Here is a 24,266-nt window from a genome sequence, read left to right on the forward strand (position 1 = left end):
CAATTAGCAACATGATTTAAACATTGTAAACGAATGATTTACAAGAAAATCGTCTATATTTGAAAAAATGCATGAAACGGAGTTCATGTTGAGGAGGTAAAATCAAAGTCAAAGTTGTGATGGCTGAAACATGCAAGGGCATGCCTGTTGATTTGGCCAAACGCAGGAAATCCACTAGCTAGCATGGATTTTCATATGGTGTGAATTACTACTCATTCCGATTGTATTTTGTCTTTTTTTGATTAATTAGAATGTAAACTATGAATCCGAACGAGATATTTCTCTAATTTATTTTTTATATTCTTTGTGAAGTTAATTTTATTTTTAAATATGCGTTAATCTTTTAATTTATCATTATGATTACAAGGATTTTAGGCTAATCTTTACGCTTAATTAATATATTATTATTATTATTATTATTCCGGAAAGAGGCTCAAGCCTCAAATTTAAATAAGTTATAGGGAGAGAAAAAATGCCCACGACGATTTTGATAATTACATAGGTAAATAAATGTTTAATTACCACAGCTGAGCTTCGAAGAAAGTGGCAATTTGTAGGTTGATATCTCAACAAACTCAACTGTCCTCAAATTTAAATAATATCATCCAACAAGCTTGTCCCCACTATTGTTCCCTGTCCAATTAATCATTTCGCATCTTTTGGCCTTTTTTATTTATTTTTATAATATAGATTGTTTTTAAAAACGCTTTTTTTAATATATAAAAATATTATTTTTTATTTTTTATATCAACAATCCAAAAATAATATAAAAAATTATTTAAAAATAAAAATTTCAAAAACATACTCCAGCAGCATAAAGAAAGACTGCCTCAATCATATATTCCTTTGGCATCTATAATCCTTTGGCATGTTGACTGCTTTTTTTTATAAACATTTGGACGGAAGCTGCGACGGTACCGCCATCGTAGCTATAGTAGTAAAAGGAATTATCATAATAGGTATTTTGTACTATAGTCCGTTGACTTTTATTCGTCATTTCCTTTAATTTGAAATATACCCTCCAATTATTTTATTTTTTTTTAGAGGAAAAACATTAACATGATGATGGAGACTTAATAAAAAAATTAAAAAAACAAAACTAAGACGTTTAAATTAGATATTAGTTATTAAGTGTTCAGAGACTATTTTATAGGTTTTTGAAATATAAGCGACTGAGTTATAATTTCATTTAATCATGGTGGATTGGATCATTAAAATTACCTTTTTTTTTCTTTTAAAAAAATGTAATTGTTTATTAGAGATAATATGGTTTTTTTTACATGGTTCATTGATGATTATAGAATTGATTAGGAATAACTTAGGTTTTTTATATATTTTTACACAATATAATTCCTTAATTACCCTTTTTGTCTTGGATTTAGAATTTTTTTGAAAATTTTATTTTTATATTATTGTTAAATGATTGTGTTGCTTTGGAAATCAAAATTTATTTATCTTGCCTTTAAAGGCTTATTCATACTTTCAACTCTTTTTTTGTGATAATTATGTGGTCAAAGAGATAATTTGACAATAAATATAAAATAATAATAAAGAAAAAAAATGATTAGCGTATGCAATATAAATCTCTTCACCATGTTCAAGTGGAGTGTGTGGTGGTTTATGGTCGTCAAAAGCAGCTTTCCTTAAGTTTTTTTGAATCACCATATTGGGCCTACATCTCTGAGTGGCATATAATTCTTTCTAGTTTGATGCAATTAAAATTATTTTGTTTCGATTCGAGTTTCATAAGCTTATCATGGTTTCATGTCCTGCATCATAGGTTAATTATAGCTAATCTAAATCGAGTCAATATATTATTATTTTATTTTAAAAAAAATATGTATTACCTTTTTAATATTTAAAAAATATTTTGTTCAATATGTATAATTAATTATCATCAAACCTACTATGCATCCCAAGTCAAGAATCTAGTATATATAATATAAGCCACTAGACTAACAAACGTCCATGAATATTTAACCAGACAAGAAATGGGAGGATGCAATTAAGTTTACAATTAGAATAATGCATTTACTTCGAAATGTGTTCCCCAAGTGCTTCACCCGGCGTGAGTTCACACTTTGTTCAGAGGAAGTTTCCTTGTTCAAATATACATGGAAAACCGAAAACGTATATTGTTCTATCCTTCAAGACTTTTTCGTTGTAGCTTCTCCTGGGCCCTCTGATCCTATAAAAATACAAACGCAGCTCGAAGTCATAGTGGGCATGTGAAAGTGTTGCGTTTGAACAGAGAAATTGACTTCATAGACTATTACCAAGACCTGAAGGTTAGACGAACTTGCCTTGAATAAATATGTCCTCAAGAAAATGCTGTGCATCTTCGGCTGTTCAGAGGCTACCATCAAAGTGAAGACAGTTCAAGAAAATTGAACCGTGGGCCTTGGAGATCTTTAATTCCCATCATTTTGAGCCTCAGAATCTGAGGATCATGTGTCCCTCAATGGTTGTGCAACACATTCATGTAATTGACTTGCAAAACATGGATGCCACGTTATTTTTTGGGAAAAGAAGATCCACACACACACACACCCGCGCGAAATGCAATTCGATCAAAGCTTATTTTTGTATCGACATCCAATTCGGATAGACTTTATATATTTAATGCTAGAAAAATTGGTGTATAAATAAATATACTGGATGTATATAAACTATTTGGACTTTTATCCATGTTTATATAATTAAAAAACCTTGTTGCATCTATATTTACAAATAAAATTAATCAAATATTGATATATATCCAAGAAAAACTTTTTTTCTAGCTTCCCTAATGAAATTTCAGCTCTCCCATGATAATTTTTCTAATTTGACCCTTTTAATCTCATTTTCGAGCTCCTTCCTTGGATATATCAACTGAATTTGTTAAGATAAAACCTAAAACATTATTGTTATTTGAATCAATCTTTTGAGATCTATATTAGACAATTTTATACCTTAAAAAATGTATCTTTGTAAGACATCATGGCATGCTAGTCACAAATTTTATAACTTTAAGGATTTTCTTTTTTTGATCTTTTGACTAAGATATCAAGCATTTTTAGTGGATGGAAAAAACCACTTCTATTTTTCCTTCTTTTTATCAAACCAGACACCCTTTGTGGCTGGGGGTGCTGGCTTGGTAGTCGTGTTACATGCATGCAGAGAGGACACAAACAGTGAAGTAAACCCAATTCGCCAAGAATCACGAGTCTTGAATCGGACAAGATTTGATGTCAGCTTTTTTTGCTTCCTCTTTTCAACAATTGATTTTGACAATTATTTGCTTTACTTTTTCAGTCAAATAATTTATTTTTAGTGTGAAACGAGATTCAATTTCACTCAAGCATTTAATTTTCTAGGCCCTTAACATAAATATGGGCCTACCATCTGTATATCTAGAATATTTCGTGTGATTGATGTCTTTTTATGGGAAAAAACCATTCAATCAAAAAGTATTTACACGATTATAAGATGAGTTGAGAATTGTTTATATAATACTCACTCAAACTTATATCGTATGCTTATTTTGGAATTAATATTTTTTCAAAAAAAAACATATTTTTTCAATCAAAAGGAAATATATCCTTATTTCTCTGAAAATCCTTTTTCATAATATATATATATACACACGCGCACGCGTATACACATACGCGCGCTTGTTTTCCAACAACACTGTAATTATTCAAAATGAACATTTTTTTTTTTGGGGTAATTAATGAACATTTTGGAACTTCATGAAATATGAATGGCTTCCTCAAACAGGGCTAAGTGGAAATAGATTTGCTATAGGCTTTATTGGACCTTTGAAGCAGGTCCAATATGGAGGAAGTGTGTGTGTGTGTGTGTGTGTTTTCCAACAACACTGTACTTATTCAAGATGAACATTTTTATTTTATTTTTTAGGGTAATTAATGAACATTTTGGAACTTGAAGAAATATGAATGGCTTGCTCAAACGGGGCTAAGTGGAAATAGACTTGCTAAAGGCTTGATTGGACCTTTAAAACAGGTCCAACATGGAGGAATTGTCTAAGCAGCTGAAGTTTTAAAATGGCTAGATAAAACCAGGCCTGGGATATCTGTCAGGACCAAAAACAAGTTTCCAACAACAAAGACAGGCCATGGCTTCAAGACCATAAGGCCCGTGATTTATCTGGATTAGTGACAAAAGAATTTTAATGTTCAGAACCAAGAAAATAAAATACCCAATCTTGGACTTCCACAAAACAAAAATCTCTGTTATTTCCACTGAGATTGTCATGCTTAAAATTATTTAGCCTAAACTGGCTAACAGAATTTTCCTTAAACCAAAAATATGGATTGTAGTTTTTGATGTATATCAATGAATGTAGAAGGAATTCGACAAGTTGACAAATGTAGAGAGCAGAACCAAAGAATAAACAAGGCTGTGTGCCTTGATTAATTAAAAAGTATGACATGTTTTGTTTGGGTTAATAAAGCATAGAATGCCATTATCAAACCATGTTAAACATGGTGCCGTTTTTATAGATCAATCTATTGATCTGCTACTTGATTTAGATCAGGTTTTATATTAAACCAGGTGCAAATTGTCACATTTTAATATAAATTAATGCTATTAAATTCTGAAATGGTGTTGTTTTGATTCATTTAGTTTAACCCATCAATTCAATCCCGCGAACCAGGGCGGCTGGTTTTATAACTATGGATGAAGCTTCTTCTATAATATATGCAACGCCTGTTGTCAGTTTGATACTGATGTAAAAGGATTGCCAAGGACGTCAAATGCATCCCGGCCGCTTTCATATCAAAAACGCTAATGGAAACCATAATCAGAGGGATTTACAAGCTCGCGATGGATAACAATGGTTTAGATCGAACAATCGTAGAGAAAGATTCCCTTGATATCTTCCAAAGTAAATTATCCAAGTAATACTCAAGCCTGTAAGCAACGTTTGTTCTTTGTTGTTATATATGGCACATATAGTGGTGGATTTACAAAGGAGAGTAAGAACTTTATCAACTTTTATCTCTTTCTCGGGTTCCATGTGACTAGCTTTGAGTAGGGTATCCACTAACTTTAATTGCATTACTAATTACTAGCACGCAGCAGAGTCCAGCCAGCGCAGGAGAACGACAAATGAAATCAAAGGGACTTCCTCACTCTCTGAACTCTGAAGTCCATACCTTTCTCTGCCATTTCTTCTTCTAGCTTTTTATTTATTTCATGCAAGCTTTTGTTGGCTATGAGGATTGGGAAGGGAGATTGGTGTAAGTTATTGGCCCCACTAAGCGAGTTTACATTTGTTTCTAGCCAAGCTTTAATTTTAACCTAGCTAGTTTTGTTTTCGCATGCGAAGTGGTGTCAAAAAAACGAAAAACTGTTCTTCCCTGTATGAAGCATGCTGGCCTAAAATTGTATTTAGACAAAATATTAAGGATGGCAATTGGCTGTTTCCAAGCATTTTCTCCATGGAGATGGAGGTAGTGCAAAAGAAAAATCCCTACTGGGTTGGGTATGGAACGAGGGACGGTATCCTCTTTCTCGACGGAGCTTCATACCTGATTATGTACATAAAAAATTTGATAAATTTTCCATCATATCACTAGATGTAAATGTGCAATACCCTAATTTTTAAATCTGATTTTATTTCAATAAACATAAAAAAATGTTAGGAGGAAGAGAGAATCAAACTTCATATACATTATGATTTCATTACGATTATAAATTAATCTGATTATCACGTTAAAGATGAAAGACTAATTTAATCCCCTCTTACTTCGAAAGTGGAAGTGTGAATGCATCACTTGGACATTTCTATATGCTAATGAAGAAGCATAACAATACAATTAAAAAAAGATGGGGTGGAAACATTGTTTATAATGATAATTTTAAATATCACCCTCTCTTTTATTTTTATTTTTTTAATTTGATTATCTTTCAAAGAGATTATTGTAATTTTCCTTTTATTTATATGATGTATTTATAAAAATAGAATTTATTTGTTCTTGGTTAAAGTATCCATAATATTAACACATTCTTTTATTATATTGAAAATTAATTTTAATTTTTACCACGGCGGGATATCTAGTAAGTAGTAGTCTATCTTGACAATACCCTTACATTTTAATTAATACAATAAGATGAACATGTAATTGATTGGCAAATTATGAGAAAGAAAAGTTGCATAATTAAATTTCGTACGTTCATCTACTTCCTGTCCTTCTAGTATACAATTACAGAAAAAGTAAATGAATTATTTTTGTGTCTCAATTATAGCAAGATGGTGATTTGGTTAGTTAAAAAGAGAGGCATTGACCATCCTCAGTTGATGCCATGGATCAAAGCAGAGACACATTGATCATCACTACAGTGTCCTTCCCAGCTACCCACTTTCTTGCTTTTATGTCAAACAGGATTTCCTGTCGAAGGTGTTTTTGCATTGCATGATGCCAATCTGACAAAGTTTTTTTAATTAGAGACAAAACTAAGAGATTATGTTTTGTTACATATTTCCAAAAGAAAGTACAGAGAAAATTGGAAGAATTTATACCCTTTTTCCACCCATTGCATCAATTTTGTTTTTTCAATTTCTTAACCCTTTCTTTGTTAGCTCGAGGTTACCTTAGAGATTTTTGTAATTGTTTTTTTTTTATGATACATTGATATTGTAATTTTAAAAAATTATATTATTTTGATGTATTTTTAAATAAAAAATATTTAAAAATAATAATTTTTACTATAATCTCGAACACTGAACACGAGCATGCGCTAGATCTTAATGCTCTCTTGTGTGCAATCTCTATCATCTGCTACCTCAAAGAACAGACATCTCAGCGATGGATCCAAATAATCTTTGATGGGGAAATCTCAATTTGTAGGGGACCATGGATTTGTCCCATGATAAAGAATCATAAACTTTATTTAAATTTATTTTATTTTATTTTTTTCTCATTTCCATGTATGGTCTCCAAACCCCAAAAACTTTCGATAATATATAGAAGCAAAGCATGGCGAGCCTTTTTGTGGCTGTGCAATCTGTTTAGCTGTTTGAAGCCCAGCATATCCACAGCAAATCCCTGAGACATAGATAAAGCGCTCCCTCAGAAGCCTTCAGCTAACCCAAAAATAAAATAAAATAAAATAAAACAAAAAAAGAAAGCATGCCAAACTCTTTATTTTAAAACACTTTTACTGATACTAAATTTAGGTGATTTGTCAATCCATTATTTTGACATATGTTTATGTATAGAATGATAAAAATAAAAAATATCCTCACATGAAAAATTAGTACAAGTCTAGATTTTATATATAAAAAATGATGATTTAAGGAAAAATGTCACATGGATTTAAAATTCTTTCTTTTTTTTATTTATTTGTTAATGAATCAAGTTGGATTTAAGTTTTTCATATGAAGTTTTTTTTTTGTTTATTTGAATGAAAATATTCGATAAAATTATAGATTAGAGAATGCTAGCTCTTATATTCAAAGACAAATTTGAAGCACTCATACTTGTATAGAAAGAATGGAGATTAAGACGAAATGTATCACAATAAGAAATTATAAAGAGTGAATAACATTACTACGAGACGTTACAAAATACAAATATATTTTTAAATAAATTATTATTATTATTTAAATTATTTTTCATTTGAAAATGCATTAAAATAATTTTTTTATTTTAAAAAAATTATTTTTAATATTATTAAATTAAAATTATCCAAAAATATATATATAAATAATTTTTATAAAATAACATTTGTGCTGGATTCCCCAACAGCCCCATTATTGTTAGTACTATGATCCAGTGACTGTGACTCAGCCAGGCACGAGGACATAACCCACATAAAACCAAAAAGAACCACAGAAATCCATCCCTGCAATTCAAAGTGAAGTTCTGTCCTTTCTGGCTGTAATATATCAAAATTCCCCTTTTAATTTTATAACTAGTTAAAGATCAATTCAAGAAGTTCTGTCCTTTTTGGCTGTAATAAATCAAAATTCCCCGTTTAATTTTATAACTAGTTAAAGATGATAGGTTGCATAGAGTGAGTTCATGCAGCATGCACGATAGGATTGAAATTTCTTCAATACATCAACCTCCCTCCAGCAAACTCTCTAATAATCCCATTTTTCTTCTCAATGTCTTTTCTTTCATTTTCATCCTTGTTATTTGTAGCAGCTAGAGTCACCCTCAAATGGACCAGTGATAACTATTTCACCAAAAAAAAGAAAAGAAAACTCGATCCTCACATCAGCATAGTCGTTGCATCTGAGAAAGCTGAAAGCTGAACCGTTTGATTATTACAGAGAGCACTGATCTTTCTTCTCTTGATGTCTTTCTCTGGCCAGGTTTTGTTGCTGCCATCGCTAGATATCATCACAACAGTCCCATTGGTGTTTTCACTTTCTGAGCTTAAAAAATGCCGGTCAAGCACGTTGACTGGCGTATCAGAACTTGACACCATGTCAAATTGTGACTTGTAACCATCCATTGCTGTTTCTTGCATTGCATTATAGCATTGCAACAAGTTTTCCTGTAACAAAGATTACCATAACGTCAATGTGTTAGGGTAATGTATTAGTTGTGTTTAGTTAGTATTTTTATAATTGAATCGAAAGATACACAATATATATATATATATATATATATATATATATATATATATATAAAGCATTTGGTTAAAGAGATGAAATAAAGACCTAATTAAATACATCTTTTTGTTTTAGAAAGGTTTAAAATACAAAGAGGGAGATCAACCAAAGCCCTTTTTCTTACAGTTGGAAAGTTTAATTACCATGCCATTACAACATTATTGTGCACTCTAAATTAAAATTATGAAGATAGCATTTTAAAAAATAGAGCTTTTTAGATTTTTCAATTTTAAAAAATTATGTGAGATTTCAATTGAAATCTCACATTCATGATTCACCCATTTGCAGTATCTCGAGGCAACAATTCTTTTCCCTTTTTATGTTTAAAGTGTGCAATTAATTTGATAAAAAAATAAAAGGTTAAAAATCAGAATTCAATTAAAAAATTACCTTATTTACATGTGAGCAGATGGATATGGCTTTTCTAAAGCATAAAAACTGCATAGGAAAAAGTTCATGACAAGCATACAGAAGTGCTGAAGCAGCAGTTAATGATGGCCTGAACTCCAAAAGATTGATATCTGCAGACAAGATAAATCAGCACTAAGCCATGAAAATCCAATGAAAAGGAGCAAAAAACAAAAAATATAGCTCCAATTTTAGCCATTTTCCATTTGCCTGGAATGATTTTTGTATAAATATACATACCATTTTGAGCTTTGAAGATGATTTCACAAGCTCTAGCTTTAAGAGCCTGCCTCAATGGTGGATCTTTAGGTTTGAACAAAGAAATGAAGAAAGAAATGAAGGAGAATGGCGTGATTGATCTCATCCTCCAATTTAAAGCCCCAAGTATAAGCACCTCCATCTTTTGTATTGTTTGAGGGTCAAATACAAAACCACCATCACCCTACACAGATGAAAAAGATATTTCTTTCTTTCATAATCAAGATGGTTTTTTTTTTTTTTGTTTGACAGTGAAGATGAAGAAAATTATTGATCTTTCACAAGTGGGTCTATGATATAGACATTGTATTGGATGAATATTTACCTGAATATCAGTGACATAGAATTCTGCTTCCTTCATTTTGGCTGCTAGAGAGACACAAGCAACTGCGAGAAGCTTAAGGACCCATGGCTTTGGTTGCTGTGATGATTAAACGTTAATAACAAATTCAGTTGGATCTCAAGCAAAATATAAATAGAAAAACACAACCCATGAAAATATTATTTTTTTTGTGTATAAATAAAACAGGATTTTGATTCTTTACAGGAATTCCTTGGCTCGATAAGAACCTATCGAGGTAATTAACAGCAAGATAGGACAAGGACGGATCGAAGTTGCAAGAAACCTGAAAAGATCACAAGAAATAATATGTTAGAACTGATCAAGAAATGTATGCATAAAGAGTTGATGCAAAGAAGACTATGATGTTTTACATTTTTTCCACTTACCCTAAAGACAGAAGAGATGGCTTCTCTTCTAAAAGAGACATCAAAGTCTATCTCTTTGAGGGTCTTTAAGTAGTTCTTTGAAGGCATGTGGTCAGATTCAATGAGGAAGAGAGAAGGGGTTGTGTCAAAGTGAAGCTCATGAGAATTTGTTAATGGGTTTTCAAGATTAAAATCCATTGATTGCTCAGTTTGCAGCTCTCAGTTTAGCTTTAAAGACAGATAGAGCAAGCAAGATGTAGAATACATTACTTGGAGAGATGTGAACCAGAAATACAGTGAGAAAAAGAGAGGTGAGCCTTTATTTCTCAACAAAGATGGCTATTAATACCAGAACTACAGTGCTCTCTCTCTTCATTGAGAAGGAAAATTTTTGGTGAAATGGTGATAAAAGATGGGGTCAGGACCTTCTGTGAGGAAGAAGGTATGTCAGAAAAAGGATTGGTTGGAAATGTAAAGAAAGAAGACAGACAACTGGTTTATCTATTTTTTTAACTGTTTTGACTTGGTACTCTTGTGAGTCAATGAGATTTTTGCAACATTGTTAGAATCCATTAGTTTTTATGAGCGAAAACAAATCACTAATTCGAAAGAGGGCACTTGTGATCCAACTAAATTAACATTTTTCTCATATTATGTAACCTTATAATAAAAGAAAAAAAAAAACACTTTTCACCTACCACACTTCAATGTGAACGGGAATGGCATTTTCTTTGTCTTCAAAGAAAAAAAAGTCTTAGCTAAACATTTCAAGGGGAAGATAATCTTTGTGTTCTAAAATTGATTGGGATAAAATGAATATTTTACATTTTAACTGTACAGTAAAATTATATCCCTGTCTTTAAAATAAATAATTTTTTTAACTTCTACTAAAGTTTCTTTTGTATTTTCATAGAAACAATACACAGTAAAATAAGCTTTTTACACTTGAAAAAAAAAACTATCTGACGTGGAGGGCCTTTCTGAAATTTTAATTTTTGTTGCATGGTAAAAAAATCTTGGCATTCTTAATATCAAATAATTTAACTAGTAGGTTAAAGGGTGTTTGTGTTATTTAAGTATTTTAATAAATAAAAAAATATATTAACACGTGTTGTTGATACAGGAGATCAAAATTGTTGTTCTAGAGTTGCTTTCTATGCATCTCAGTATGTTCTCCATAAAAAAAGGTGCATGCATGTATAATTTCGCTAGTTTGTCACTTGTATTATTATTTTTTTTTATCTTGTTTTTTTCCTCTCTTCTTCAATTTTTGTGTTTGCCTTGCAATTGCCTTTAAACTTCTCTTTTTTTTTTATCCATTTCATGTTTTTTTTGTTATTATTTGCTTTATTTTAAATAATTTATAAAATTTAATTTCATTCTCATTCAAGTTTTTATTTTATCAATTTAAACATCATTCTTTTAATTTCTATTAATAAAATCTAAGATATTTTTTTATTTGATTTTTTTTTCTAATTTCATCCTCCATTGTTATTTTTTCTATTAGATATTTTATCCTTATTATTTTGATTGTTTTTTTATTTATGCAAAATTCTTTAAATTGATTTTTTTTACTCGATTTCATCCTTCAACTTTTAATTTGTTTGGATTTTAGCTTTTTGGTTTAGCTCATGTCTAGGATTTCATAGATTGCAAGTTTTAAAAATTAACTTAATTTTAGGGGATTCGTTATGGATTTATTTATTTTATTTTATATTTTTTAAAACTAATGGTTTTTCAGTTTTATCCTTTTATATTTATTTAATTGGAAATTGGGCTTTATTTTTTCCAACTTTCTGTACCCTTTATTTTATCCTTTGTTTTTTTATTTGATTGGGTTATCTCGTGCTTTTTTATTTATTAATTATTTTTATAGATAAAATTTATAATTGAGTTAAATAAAATTGATTGGTTGAATATAGATAAATAAGCACTCTCTTTTATGTTTTTTTTTTCGTGGCATTGCTCTAGCAACCCATACAACTTCTTTTAATGTCGTTATGCACTCTTTAGCAATAGGGTTTGCACCGTCTCAGTAAGGTCTTTTGGTAGTGAGCATTGTCCACAGTGGAATGATAGTAAGTCTCCAATTATCTTTTTCTTCTTCTTTTTTGAATATGATATTAGCGACTTATTTGTTTTAGTTAATTGTTACCAAATATTTTTTGTACAATTCATCTGTTATTGTTGCTTATGGTTTAAATCAGACTATTATATCACTCAATCTTATTAGATCTAATCTAGTTAAAAACTCAAACATCAAGTTTTTCTTGCTTTTTTATAAACATTATTATTGCCTAAACATCAATGTTGTACGTTAAAAATAAAAAATAGACTTGTGACGTAGCATGGGTCACAAGTCTAGTTTTTATTTTAATTTTAGTGTTACGAGATTAAATTCATATTTCAAGTATCATTGGTGGTGTTTAGTGGAAGATTCAATGTTCGATGTTTTATTTTCCACATATTAAGATCTGTTTGATAGTATAGTTATTGCTATGATGATGATTTTAAAAATATTTGATTAATCAATACATACTATAGTTTTGCATAGTTTTCATTGAAAAAAAAAAGCTATAAAGTGGTATTTTTTTAATAAAAGTCTGTCTTGAAGCCTTTATTGAAAAATATATATCATTTATAATTTTTTAAATTATAATCACAAAAATTATCATGATGTAAACACACATACTTAGATGATAGGGTTAGGGTTGGGAATTGAAAGTGCAAGTCATATAAATAATTATGCCATATTAACTGAATAATCACACCTGACAAACTATTTTTAATGAGAATGACAACACATAAGATTATTTAGGTAACATTGTGACATGACTTTACATGCATCTACTTATTTTTTATCCTTAATTACTATTTCTTGAACAGCCTTGCTTTATTACTCCTCGCTTTCTTTCATTTTAAGAATTAACTGTGTTGAAAGGTGCTTCACCTTCACATGCAAAAAGGAGTTCCCCACTCTTGCTGGGTTAAATTCCAAGCCTGTGATAAATGCATCCAGCTCAAACAATACAGTCTGCCCAGACAACCATTTCTACTTTTGAGGTAACAAAAAGCAAAGATGGGGAATAAAATTTATTTGTTTTTGAGCAAATAAACAAATTCATAGCTTTTTTTTATGTTCGGGAGAGCTTTGCTTCTTTTTCAGTGCTTTTCAAAAGTATTTTTATCTTAAAAAATATTAAAATTGATTTTTTTAATGTTTTTTTAATGATTTTGATATGTAACAAAAATTGAATAAAAAATATTTTAAAAACTACCATACACTACAATCTCAAATATACAGTGGAGTGTTTTGAATTGAAGTTGGATTGTACTTTTGAAAAAATTTATATTTTTAACTTCAAATTATTTTGTATTTATTTCTGAATCATTTTAATATTAAAAATAAATTTTAACCAATTTAATCTTATATATGTACTGAGGAATTTAAAGGGCCTCGAGATATTTGGCAGTGGCAGTTTGACAGATTGTTTTCTTGGCCTAAATATGTGTTTGGTGATGTGCTATTACGTTTATTTGTAAAATTATTTTTTAATTAAAAATAAATTAAAATAATATTTTTTTTATATTAGTACATTAAAAATATCAAAAAAAATAATTTAATGTTTTTTAAATGAAAAATAATTTTAAAAACAGATTAAACTGCATTGAATGAATTAATGTCTTCTCATTTTTTTAAGTAGAAGAGACTATCAATAGGACAAAAAAAAAGTAATAGGTAAAATATTTTAATCATTTGAAGATGTGGGAGATGTGTTATTTAATGAAGCTGCTTGAATTGCCGGTCCATTATGGCAAGGGAGCGAGCCTAATTGAAAACCGTAGTAGCTAGCAAGTGTAATTACATTGAATATTGTATTTTATTTTGTGTTGTCTTTGACCTTTTGTTTTCCATGATACAAACACTCAGTCTAGTGTAATAGATTAAAATAATTTTTCACACCTTCATTCTTTTGTCATAAATTTAATTTTTATTTTAAATCTAATATAAAGACTTTCTCCCTTTTTTAGTAAATGACATAACCGTTTAATGGTAATTTCTAGTCTAAAAAATAAAATTAATATTCTAATATTAAATTATCACGAATATTAAAATATTAAAATGACTATTATAAATTATGGTTTTGATTTAAAAAAAATAGTTATGTATTGATGAATTTTTCTTTATAAATAGAATTCATCTTTCTTCTCAACATATGATTACATTTTTTTAATTTTATATAGGAAAAAAAAAGCTTCTTCGCATAAAAATGGTTCACCAAGATCAAATTATTTACCTTTTTATGGGTTTTTTTTTAATTCTTACCTGAATATATGCACATCCTTTAAAAAATATACCTTAAATAATGCTAATAAAACCCAATCCAAGAACAAAAGCTTAATTCATAAATTTAACCAAAGTTCTACTACGATCCTAATTGTGTGGTGTTGGTTCTATAATAGTGAGCAAGAGAAATACTTTTGTTAGGATCAAGACAATTAGACAAAAGAAACAAATGATCGCTTTGAACTTTCTGAATGAAAGTGCTCCAATTTATCTTTGTTTTGTCCCATGGTCCTCTTTTCAAACACTATTTCACACCAGTCTATGTTTGATGGGAACACAAGCTACAAAAGTCTCATCAGAAAAGCAGGCAATCATGTGTGGTCGATAGTGTTAGGCCCCATCTGACCATCCATTCTCAAACTCACCTGCTCTCGAAATTATTCACCAATCCATTGAGTCCATGAAACCCACTTGGAACTAGTTCCTTTGTCTTCTTTGCAATCGAGACAACCATGTAGAAATACCAGAAATGACCGTTCTTTAAAAGAAGAAAAGGAAGGAAAGAAAGAACATGGTGACATGACATTGCTGGATGATAATAGTTATGATGATGGTCATGATCATTCCTAGAAAATTTGTGATGGATTTGATGATTATAGAGACTGTGGCTTCAAGGTAGCCTTGAGTGTTGATCAAGGGAGGCAAGCTGTGGAAAATTCTGAAGTCTTTTCGTTAATTAAATATGAAAGCTAGGCCCTGTATACTTTCCGCTGATAATTAACTTTTAGGACACAATAATTGGATATCAATCTAATCATCAATGGGAAGATTTTCATATTCCTTGGGAAACTTAAATTGGTTCGGCCATAATTCAATGTAGTGGGACAACTATTGTCTACTGTATAATTACTTTCCCCGACATTATTTGCAAGGAATTTATTATTTCTATTCACTAATTGCTGGTGTCCGTACGATTTTTACGAAATTAAATCACTTACTGCCAACCAACTTATAAACATTAAGTTTTTTTTTTCTTGGGGGGACACGTTGTCTCTCCATACAAGTATGCTACAAATTTGAGAGGGCATAATTTATAATTCAATTACTGAAATGGGTTAAGATTATTTTTGTAATCTAATTAGATTTGAGATATTTTTATTGCATTTAAGTTTTATTATTTATATGGGTTTAGCTTATTATTTAAAATATTTCTGTAAATTATGAAATTCAAAGTTTGGAAAGAAAATAAATTATATACATTCGAATTAATTATATGGTTTGATGCAAAAAATACTATGCCAGCTAAATGAAGTACTCGTCCAATATTTTAAACGTGCTACAAGTACAAAACATATAATGTTTGACTTTAATCAATCGAATTCAATAACTCTACCTATAACTTTGCAAAGCACTGGCCAAAATATGATGATCTCAAGCATGCATACATGTGTTTTCACGAGCTGCTGACAATCGAAAATGGAGATTCACTTTCCCAAAGACTCAGTCATCTTTCTCCAAAAATGCTCCTCTTCTAGTTACAAAGCTTTTACAATGTTCAATTTACTTTTATTTATGGTTTCAACATCGTTGTCATCTACTGCTCCCAAACCTCTCACTCTAGTCACACATGAAGGATGTCTCAGAAGATCAAATTAAGAAACAAGGGAAATTTAGAATTTTTATTTATTTATTACTTGCATAATAGTGAATCCCAATATTTATATATATAAAAAAACATTTCAATATAAAAACTTGAATTGTTTGATAAGAATGTAAGATAAGATTTATTTTATTTTTTAATAATTTTAATTAACCCATACTACATAAAAATAATGCTAACGATTTAGTTTGGTAATAAATAGTCATAGAATTAGTGGATTAAGGATTTTATGTTCAAGAAATTAATTAATCTATGTACATGAAAATCGATTCATTTTTTGAAACCTGGCTATTAATTAATTGCCCAATTGGATTCTACTTAGGATACCATGCATCTTCAAAATGTATCAATCTCATTTCGCATGGAATAAATTAATTATATTCTCTAATTAAGTGTGCGTGACTTTCTGTTGGTAAAAAAACTGATGTTGATTAATTAATTAGTTAATTATGTAGGTATTAGACTGAAGCTGGAGACAAAAGGCTCGTGATATCAGAAGAAGACAAATAGCTTTGAGCGTTTCATAACTTTCGAAATGTCTTTGAAGAACGTTCCATTATTATTTTTTTCTGGGTGCTTCAAGGTTGCTCTATCTCGTACACCTCTCCTCTCCATTTGTTTATTTATTTACACCATCTTTCCTATTCCTTTTTCTTTACTTTTACTTGTTGGGATTCTTCTTCTTTGACGAAAACAATGGGTTCTTTCTCGTTTTTTTCTGTGTATTGATGCAAGAGAAAGTCTGAGAAACTCAAAACATAGACTCATTAGCTCCCACACCTTTTTGCTTTTTCTTCACTCTCTTTACATATCAAATTGTTGATATGTTGAATATGCACACAAACATTGTTATAGTATATCACAACTTGAGAGGCAGGGCAAGGTGTGAGAGAGAGAGAGAGAGAAGTTTTTCGAGGGAGAGAGTGAAGGACACACATGCAATTGCTTGATGAGTGCGTGTTCCACGCCATGCCCCCATGCAGATAAGCACAATCATTGCATTTTCATTTAAAAAGTGTAGAGTAGAGAGCCAAGTCAACTAACAAGTGCTGAACAAGGCTTTGTCATGGATGGGAAAAACTCCACACTAGTCCGGTGTTGATGAGTTAAGATGGTTGCAAAAAAATTCAATCATATTCTTTCTACTATAAATAATAAAATCATAAAAACTTTTTATATATAAAAAAATTAGTATAGTAAGAAAAATTTAAGCTAGATACTACAGTTTAAAAAACTTTTTTTATTTAAAATTATTGTAATTCAAGATCATGATATTTAATAAACATTGCTTTTATCTAACGCGACAATTTTAATGTCACACTACATAATAGTAACAAATTTACATGTCACAATTCTAAATCATGACATATCATAAAATTTATATTCTTCCCCATATCACAAAATACAAGCACATAATCCACCCATGTTGGAATTGGAGTTGTTATGCATTTTAACCTAAATTCATACAACATGAAAACATGATGTAATTCACCATAAATCTTATAAGAACCCTTCAAATATGTAGGATGTAGGATGAAACTAGATTTGGCTATTGAAATTTCAGGGATTTGGCTATTAGAACTTTTAGTTATTTTGTTGGTTGTCATGATTTCAAAACATGATATATAAAGAAGTAATGATTTTCAAATGCTATATTTAATTGATCTCGCAATTAAAAAAACATATAAAAAAATTACGATTGAGAAATACAATATTAATTAAATTTCATGTTTAAAAACCATGATAAAGTCAAATTATATTATTTCATCAATACTTTTTACAGCTATATTATTTCACAAAACGAATAGTGTTTTACGCTAATAGCCCAGTCCAACCATGTTTAATTTCAATTTATTATTATTCAAAGTTCAAACATTAAGGATTCCATACTAAGTTATATCAATATAATGTATAGATATTCTGCTTAAAATCGAATTGAGAAATACTTAACTTCAATGTATAAAACTAACCCAAATTACCATTATAAGAAAACTAAAAAAAATTATACATTAGACTAAAATCAAATGACGGGCTCATTTATTCATGGTATGTTGCGACTGTTTCTGAATTTCAAGCCCGTCCAGCTGAGGGTTTTGGGGGCCGTACTGTTTAAAGATTTTTACATAAAAAGGACACAAGTTTGAGTCCAAACATGTATAGAGAAGTCCAGAATCCCAAGCCCATTGCAGGCCATGTCAAAAGCTACCTTATTATACAAGTTCAAGAAACAAACACAAAAATTAATAAACATTAATTGATAAATTAGGCTGGGATGGAATTTTGTGATACCAAAAGTTTTAGTTTCATTAAAATTGGAATTCAACTAATTAAACAGCAAGCTTTGAAATAAATTTATATTTGTACACGACAATTTGTATTCTTAAGTTGCCATGTCAAATCAAATAGCTCCCGCAAGGCTCTAATTAACATGGAGAAATTGAAGGAATGTTTTTAGTGTTCAAGTCGAAGAAATTAATTTCAGCTCAAATTCTTCACTTCATCTACGAGAATTTAGTTTCTTTGCTTACCACTCGTACAAATTTAGTTGAAGAAATTTAGTTTCCATTGCAATACCTTGGAAAAAAAGATTATGGATAAAATATATAATAATTTGGAAAATGATTTTTCCATAATTGATGGTTGTATTTTGGAGGTCAATGATTGCAGCCTGTAGGTTATAATCAAGGTGGCATAAAAATATGGGAGGGGAAAAACAAAGGATATGTCCAGTACTCAATATTACTTTATCCTCGGCATGTTTGAAAGTATAATTATAGTTGTTTTTTTTAATATTTTTTACTCAAAAATATATTAAAATAATTTATTTTTTTAAAAAAATTATTTTTAGAATATTAATACATTAAAATAATCTAAAAATATAAAAAATTATTAATTTAAAATAAAAATAATTTTTTTAAAAAATACTTTTAAAATATCCAAATAAAAAATAAAAAAGCCATGCCTAATTTGACTTCGGGGTTATTCATCCCGAGGCTCAGAGGTGGTTTAGTCTTAGCCATGGTATGGTATAGTATGGTTTGGATTGAGGCTCTCGGCTTGGGTTGTCATTTCATAGTTTCTGTTTGTTTTTCCAACATAATTCAATCAACTTAGTTGTTTCAAAGATAAATCGAATGATTATAAAAAAAAAATTATGAAGATGAAATTAAAAAAAAAGATGGAATTAAAAAAAAGAGATTGAAAAAAAAGAAAGAAAGAGGGGATGAGTTGAAAAGTAGAGAGGGTCAAGTTTTTCAATTAGTAGAGGAGGGTAATTCCCCCCTGCATTAGACAGAACTCTAAAGCACTTTCTAAGGCCCTTTGGGCCACGAATTAGCCTAAGAACATAAGCTCTTAGAAGAAAGCCCAAATTTGGGGAAGCCAGCAACTTGTGTCAGAAAGAGAAGCGAAATCTCTAGACATGTGGTCGTGTGGCACCAAAGTAGCTAATGTGCCTTATCTAGAACAGTTGTGGTCGTTATAGTTTTAACAGTCCTCTCGCACTACCATACCATTCATAATACCATCAAAGTATACTCAGTTTCCTGTCCAAGAATCATCAATCCATGGCTTCCTCTACGCTCTCCCCTGCCACTCCCTCACAGGTAAAGAAAAGAAAAAATCCCATCAAACATTGATTATTCTTGAACTTAATTTCTTTCTCTTTGATGTTTTGGATTGAATTATGTTTTTGTTTTTGTTTTGTGTATTAGCTATGCTCTAGCAAGAGTGGCATGTTCTCTCCTACACATGCGGTGTTTGTGAAACCAACAAGGACAAATATGGTGTTAAAGGAGAGAGGAATGAGAATTTCATGCCAGGCTACAAGTGTTCCTGCTGATGATAGAGTGCCTGACATGGGTAAGAGGGAGCTTATGAATCTGCTTCTTTTGGGTGCTCTTTCACTCCCCACCGCTGGCATGTTGGTTCCTTACACCTATTTCTTTGTCCCTACTGGGTAAGAAATCTTCTTCTTCTTCTTCAAATTTAGTTTGGTTTTTTCCTTTATTTTAGATTATTTTTTGTTAATTTCCCCTTGCTTAGTTAATAGGTTGTTCAATGGAAATTTTGATTCTCTAAAGGGCATTCTTTCTAAAATTCCACTAATGATGTGTCATAGCTAAAATCAACTTGAGAAGTAAAGAATACAAAAATTCCGATGCTGTGTTTAAGTTTATAAATTATTTCTTTGAGATTAACCTTGCTTGCTAAGTTCTAAATTGCCTCATATATACAATTGCTATAGTTTATTTGTTTAGGGATTAAATTTCTGGCCATTAGCAACCATAACATGCCTGCATTTCGTTGTTACTTTTCCTTGCTGTAATTGGAAAAATTTATCAGGCTCGGAGGAGGTGGTGGTGGTACCGTTGCCAAGGATGCCCTTGGAAATGATATCATTGCAGAGCAATGGCTTAACACTCATGGCCCTGGTGACCGAACCCTTTCTCAAGGATTAAAGGTACTGGCAGCTTTTCCTTTCCTTTCTTAAAGCACATGTTTTTCATTGCATTTCCCTTTCTTATTGTATAAATTCGTTGTACACTGATTGGTCATTAGAAGGAGTACATTTATCGCTGTTTTGATGCAAGATAATCATATTTTCTGTTTATTAACTTGTCAGAAAATATTACACCTTTGGTTCTAATTTTCTTTCAAGTTCTTATTAGAAGTTGGTCATGCATTGTAAGAGATGTTGGCATGGATCCAATCATTGCTGTGATGCTGTCTTGCTCTAGCGTAAAACGGAGCTCATTATATGTTTGCACTCGAGCCAGTGAGATATTTGTGAAATTGCTGTCACACTTCTATACGGGGTAGTATCGTTGTAAGCAGACCTATAAAATGTTGCAAACTAAATCAATTTTTGTTCCTTGTGAAAAGAGTCTCTGGAGATTGTCTAAAATGATGAGAAAATTAGTGTTGTTTCATATTCAGGATTTTCATTATCATATCTTCAAATGTTTTTTGAGGATCTATTTTAATAAAACTGATATTACTTGCAAAAACACAATCATGCGGCGCTCAAACATTGATTTCTATCAACTTCGGATACTCTGAAACAATTTGTAATACTGAAAAGTGAAAATCATTTGGATTGTTTTTTATGGATTTCAGGGAGATCCAACCTACCTTGTCGTGGAGAAAGATAGAGTTCTTGCAACTTATGGAATTAATGCAGTCTGCACACACCTTGGGTGTGTCGTGCCCTGGAATCAAGCTGAGAAGAAGTTCATCTGCCCCTGCCATGGATCACAGTACAATGACCAAGGAAGAGTTGTCCGAGGACCTGCTCCTCTGGTAAGTCAAACATAACTTTCCTTTTATTTCTTGGTGGATTACTCTAATTTTAGATGATAAAAGAACAACACTTCTTTAAAATCAACAACCAGCAACAGTTTGCTTGCTATAACGATTTTTGAGTTCACCCTGGCAATAACCGCCTTCAATATCACTTCTCTGTGCAGTCATTGGCACTGGCTCACTGCGACGTAGACGACGGCAAGGTGGTCTTTGTTCCATGGGTTGAAACAGATTTCAGAACCGGAGATGCTCCATGGTGGTCTTAAGCCTCTTGTTCAATCAATCATCAAATGTTTCATATATTCAAGACGCGAATCGGTTTGTTTTGCAACAATGCCAAAACATCCTTTGTCATATAGGCATGCTATGTGAATTGGAGCTCATAAGATGTAAGGATAACCATATAATTTAAGCATGGCTAATCTTGTGATGCTTGACAATATATTCTTTATACCTAAATTCTATTGCATTATCATTTATGTCCGTAGCCAATAGAGCAATGGCAACCATACATGTTATTTGTAGCTGCCATACATGCCAATTGATCAATAGTATCCTGACTATTTTCAAATCTAGGAGATCAAATCTATCCTGCAATAACATTCTTAAGTCAGGAATTCTAATCCTGTTAGCTCTTGTTTAGAACTTCTACTGTAACTTTGAAAGCTTGGTTCTCATCAGTTGCACGATACATTTACCACCTCTCTCATGCCATTCTGCAATATCTCAAAACAAATCCCTTATTAAAATTAATAATAATAAAAAAAACAGGATGTGACTCAAGAAGAATGAGCCATGGTGGTTGAACAAATGATATGTTGAGCGACCCGAGCTCTCTTCTTCTAATGACTGTCTATGAGAAAGGGGTGATTTGACACAGCGTATAGGGTTGACAGAGTTCTTCAACACCTAAAGTCGTGTCATTTTTCAATATATCAGAACGAGTCTCTTATCAAAATTAATAAAAGATAAGACATGTCCCATGAACTATGAGCCATGTGATTGATTCAGTGAAGTTTTTTTTTTGAGATTTTTTTTTAAGAGTGATAATAATTATTTTTTAAATTATTTTTTATTTAAAATTATATTAAAATAATTCTTATCATCCTAAACTATAAATGATTGTAAATGATGGAAGGAGGGTTCTTAAACCTTTTCTGAAAGGTTTATTTCATGAAACTTTTTCTTGAAAAATTGTCTATAATACTATTTAAATACAAGAAAAACATCTTGAACCAGTAAAATCTTAATCAAATTAAAAGTTATAATCTAAATAAAAAAATTGAAACAAAATCTTCTGCTTCTAAATACTTGGGTTCCCATACTTAAGGTTATAACCCTTCATTATAAAGAAAATTAATCTAATATATTCTAAAAGATTTATTTCATAAATTCTCTTTGAAAAAATAGCCTAAAAGGATGTTAAAATACAAGAAAAACAACCTAAATAGTAGAATTTTAATTGAATTGAAAGTTCTATCTAAATAGGAAAAATAACAAGAAAGTTAAAGAAAATTCTAATACAGCGTCTTTCGGGGCTTGATTTGGGTCTAAAAAATCTAGCAAACTACATGCCCCTAATATAATTAGAACTATATTTTGTGTTGAATTGTTCAAAATTTCTCAAAACCTAAAAAATAATATATTAAAAATAATTAGGCCAAGAATAATAATCCCAACCTTTGTTTTTCAGCGGTAGGTGATATTATTCGGATTAAGCCCCTAGGTAATTTCTAGATTAGTTTAATGATGGGTTCTATGGGCCATATATGTATATTAGATAGCTAAACAAGATTAGCATAATGTCTTTATTCAGACCAATCAAATTTTCTGTTCCAGGCTTCAACTGAGCTCATTTTCTAACGTAATTCGATTACTAAATACTGACTCACTATTAAGAAATCCATGCTATCCTGTTATTAAATATTTTTATTAATTAGGGCCCAATACTATAATAAAGAAAAGGGGAATCTCCTATTTGTTGATGGGATTGCATAAGGTTCTGTTTGGCACATAGTACGGTGAGGGCACAGGATGTATCCAAATTCTGCATTGTGCTCTGCTACCCTTGGAGATTTATCAAACATTTCTCATCTGGGGTGGAATGTAGTTCTTCAGGATTTAGGGGCTAAATTGACTTGGAAGTTGATCAAAGAATAGAGTATGTAAGTTAAGGATAATTTTAATCGGTAATTTAACTAGTTAAATTTTAAATTTATATTTTTTTAAATTTATTAATTTAAATTTTATAAATTTTAAAATCACTATAAACTTACATTATCATTAATTTCAGGGCTTGTGAGATTAGTCAAAGCACGTATAAATTAGCCTAAACATCTATATTAATAGAAAAAAATATTTTTGCTCGACAAGAAACAAAGTAATTATATTAATTTATTTTTGTAATATTTTAGATTATATTTAAATTAATGATTGAAAGATGAAAGAGAAAATGAATTAAAAAAATCTTTTATTGGCACAAATCCGACGAAAAATAGTCAACCGTAAGAAATGTCAGCTTGACTCTCGGATTATCCAATAACGGTGTTCACACGTCTTAATGAGTTTGCAGGCCGGAAAACTTATCCCACAAGAGAAAATCCTTTTTTTATTTCTCCTTTTGGATGAATGAATTAAAACTCTCACTTGTGAAAACCAAAAGTGTTCACATTACATTTTCTACTGAAAATGCAAATGAAAGTTCTTTAAATCCAAGAAGGAAAAAAAAAGAAGATAGTTGAAATAAAAGAAACATGTTCTTGATCTTCATAAAATCAATTCATTTTAAAATTGATTCAAAGATAAATTTATTTATATTTTTATCTTTTTAACTTAATATATCTTTTTAACTTGATATAAATTTATTAAAGAATAATTTTAATTCAAAAACTTAAATTATTAGGTAAAACATCAAGATATAATTTACATTATTATGTGACATAAAAAAATAATAATATTCTTCATATATCAAAATTGATTTGAAAATACCATCGTATCATTAAAAAATC

At 30.3% G+C, this 24,266-nt stretch overlaps 2 protein-coding genes across 2 annotated transcripts; one reads left to right on the forward strand and one right to left on the reverse strand.

The window, feature by feature from the left end:
- Nucleotides 1-7,968: 7,968 nt before the first annotated feature.
- Nucleotides 7,969-10,526, reverse strand: LOC133668281 (putative cyclin-D6-1). The gene is made up of 6 exons (XM_062088056.1): nt 10,028-10,526; nt 9,844-9,924; nt 9,624-9,719; nt 9,281-9,482; nt 9,023-9,153; nt 7,969-8,514 (listed from the first exon to the last, which is right to left on the reverse strand). Exons 1-6 carry the CDS (start codon nt 10,202-10,204, stop codon nt 8,227-8,229), a joined length of 975 nt encoding a protein of 324 aa, XP_061944040.1. The 5' UTR covers nt 10,205-10,526; the 3' UTR covers nt 7,969-8,226.
- Nucleotides 10,527-19,397: 8,871 nt separating this feature from the next.
- LOC133668799 (cytochrome b6-f complex iron-sulfur subunit, chloroplastic-like) lies at nt 19,398-21,717 on the forward strand. The gene is made up of 5 exons (XM_062088807.1): nt 19,398-19,559; nt 19,668-19,912; nt 20,299-20,416; nt 21,073-21,255; nt 21,423-21,717. The coding sequence occupies exons 1-5, from the start codon at nt 19,521-19,523 to the stop codon at nt 21,522-21,524; spliced, it is 687 nt and encodes a 228-aa protein (XP_061944791.1). The 5' UTR covers nt 19,398-19,520; the 3' UTR covers nt 21,525-21,717.
- The last annotated feature ends 2,549 nt before the right edge of the window (nt 21,718-24,266 follow it).

This window comes from Populus nigra, chromosome 11 (assembly GCF_951802175.1).
Source record: "Populus nigra chromosome 11, ddPopNigr1.1, whole genome shotgun sequence".
In the NCBI taxonomy this organism is placed as follows: domain Eukaryota; kingdom Viridiplantae; phylum Streptophyta; class Magnoliopsida; order Malpighiales; family Salicaceae; genus Populus; species Populus nigra.

Bases quoted from the DNA above. Each gene is read 5' to 3' on its own strand.
- LOC133668799 (XM_062088807.1), top strand. From the start codon at position 19,521: ATGGCTTCCTCTACGCTCTCCCCTGCCACTCCCTCACAG. The intron at 19,560-19,667 runs GTAAAGAAAAGA...TTTGTGTATTAG, and splicing joins CCCCTGCCACTCCCTCACAG to CTATGCTCTAGCAAGAGTGG. The intron at 19,913-20,298 runs GTAAGAAATCTT...AAAATTTATCAG, and splicing joins TATTTCTTTGTCCCTACTGG to GCTCGGAGGAGGTGGTGGTG.
- LOC133668281 (XM_062088056.1), bottom strand. From the start codon at position 10,204: ATGGATTTTAATCTTGAAAACCCATTAACAAATTCTCATGAGCTTCAC. The intron at 9,925-10,027 runs GTAAGTGGAAAA...TGATCTTTTCAG, and splicing joins CCATCTCTTCTGTCTTTAGG to GTTTCTTGCAACTTCGATCC. The intron at 8,515-9,022 runs GTAATTTTTTAA...TCTTTGTTACAG, and splicing joins TCTGCTCACATGTAAATAAG to GAAAACTTGTTGCAATGCTA.